Source organism: Penaeus monodon, chromosome 27 (assembly GCF_015228065.2).
Source record: "Penaeus monodon isolate SGIC_2016 chromosome 27, NSTDA_Pmon_1, whole genome shotgun sequence".
NCBI classification, from domain to species: domain Eukaryota; kingdom Metazoa; phylum Arthropoda; class Malacostraca; order Decapoda; family Penaeidae; genus Penaeus; species Penaeus monodon.
In genome coordinates this window covers 14,374,311-14,375,105 of record NC_051412.1, presented here as the reverse complement: position 1 = coordinate 14,375,105, position 795 = coordinate 14,374,311, and the positions used below count along the sequence as shown (strand labels likewise).

The following is a 795-nucleotide window of genomic DNA, read 5'->3' as shown; positions in this document are numbered from 1 at the left end:
TGACAACAAACTGGACCCTCTACCGACCCATAATGTGTCGGTTTCACGAAGCCTATGTTGTTGATGAAATCATTGATGGCGCCCACTTTCTGAGGGGCGTTGGTGATAAGGACGACTCCAAACCTCTCCAAGAGGGTGAGCCAGTCGAGGAGCATCCGGTCGTCCTCCATGGCACTCTGGTAGTCGATGAGTGGCACTTGGAAGCCGGGGCCCCAGCGAACCTTGGGTGAGAGAGAGTGGTTTCCGACGGGTGAAAAGGTGATACAAAACTAAACTAAAATAGAAGGAAAGGAGATAGAATAAAGGAAGAAAAAGAAGAAAGCGGAAAAATAGTGATACGAAGAAAAAGGAGAAGAAAAAATAAAATAAAGAGCAGGAAAAGAAGAGAATCAAAAGAGATAACAAGAAGAAAAGGAAGAAGAAGAAAGAAAAGAAAAGAAAAAAAAACAATGAAGAGCAAAAAAAAAAAAAAACGAACGAGAACAAGAAAAAGAAAACAAAAACGAAAAAAAACAATAAAAAAAATCAACAACAAAACACAAAGAAAACGAAGCAGAACAATAATGAAAAACAAAACACAGCAATTACTCTCGAAAGCATGTACTGCGCGCGGTGTTTAGCTCTGGCCTCCTGCGTGAAGGCGCGCTGGTGGAGCCACGGGCCCGAGAACACGCCGATGTGGCCGTCCTCCCACTCCACGCGCAAGCAGCCGTCCTCCACCTGCAGGGGAGAGTGGAGGCCGGGCGGGAGTCGTAGCGGGAGAGGAGAGTGGGTTGCTTCTCTTTTTTTTTATAA

At 45.3% G+C, this 795-nt stretch overlaps 1 protein-coding gene across 1 annotated transcript in view; it reads right to left on the bottom strand.

Annotated features, from left to right (window-relative positions):
• Positions 1 to 795, bottom strand: part of LOC119590597 (gamma-butyrobetaine dioxygenase-like) — a 4,658-nt gene that overhangs the window by 3,157 nt on the left and 706 nt on the right. Inside the window, exons 2-3 of the mRNA XM_037939273.1 lie at positions 589 to 720; positions 28 to 221 (exon numbers count right to left, since the gene is read on the bottom strand). Coding sequence (XP_037795201.1) covers positions 28 to 221; positions 589 to 720 — 326 coding nt within the window. The remainder of the gene's footprint in view (positions 1 to 27; positions 222 to 588; positions 721 to 795) is intronic.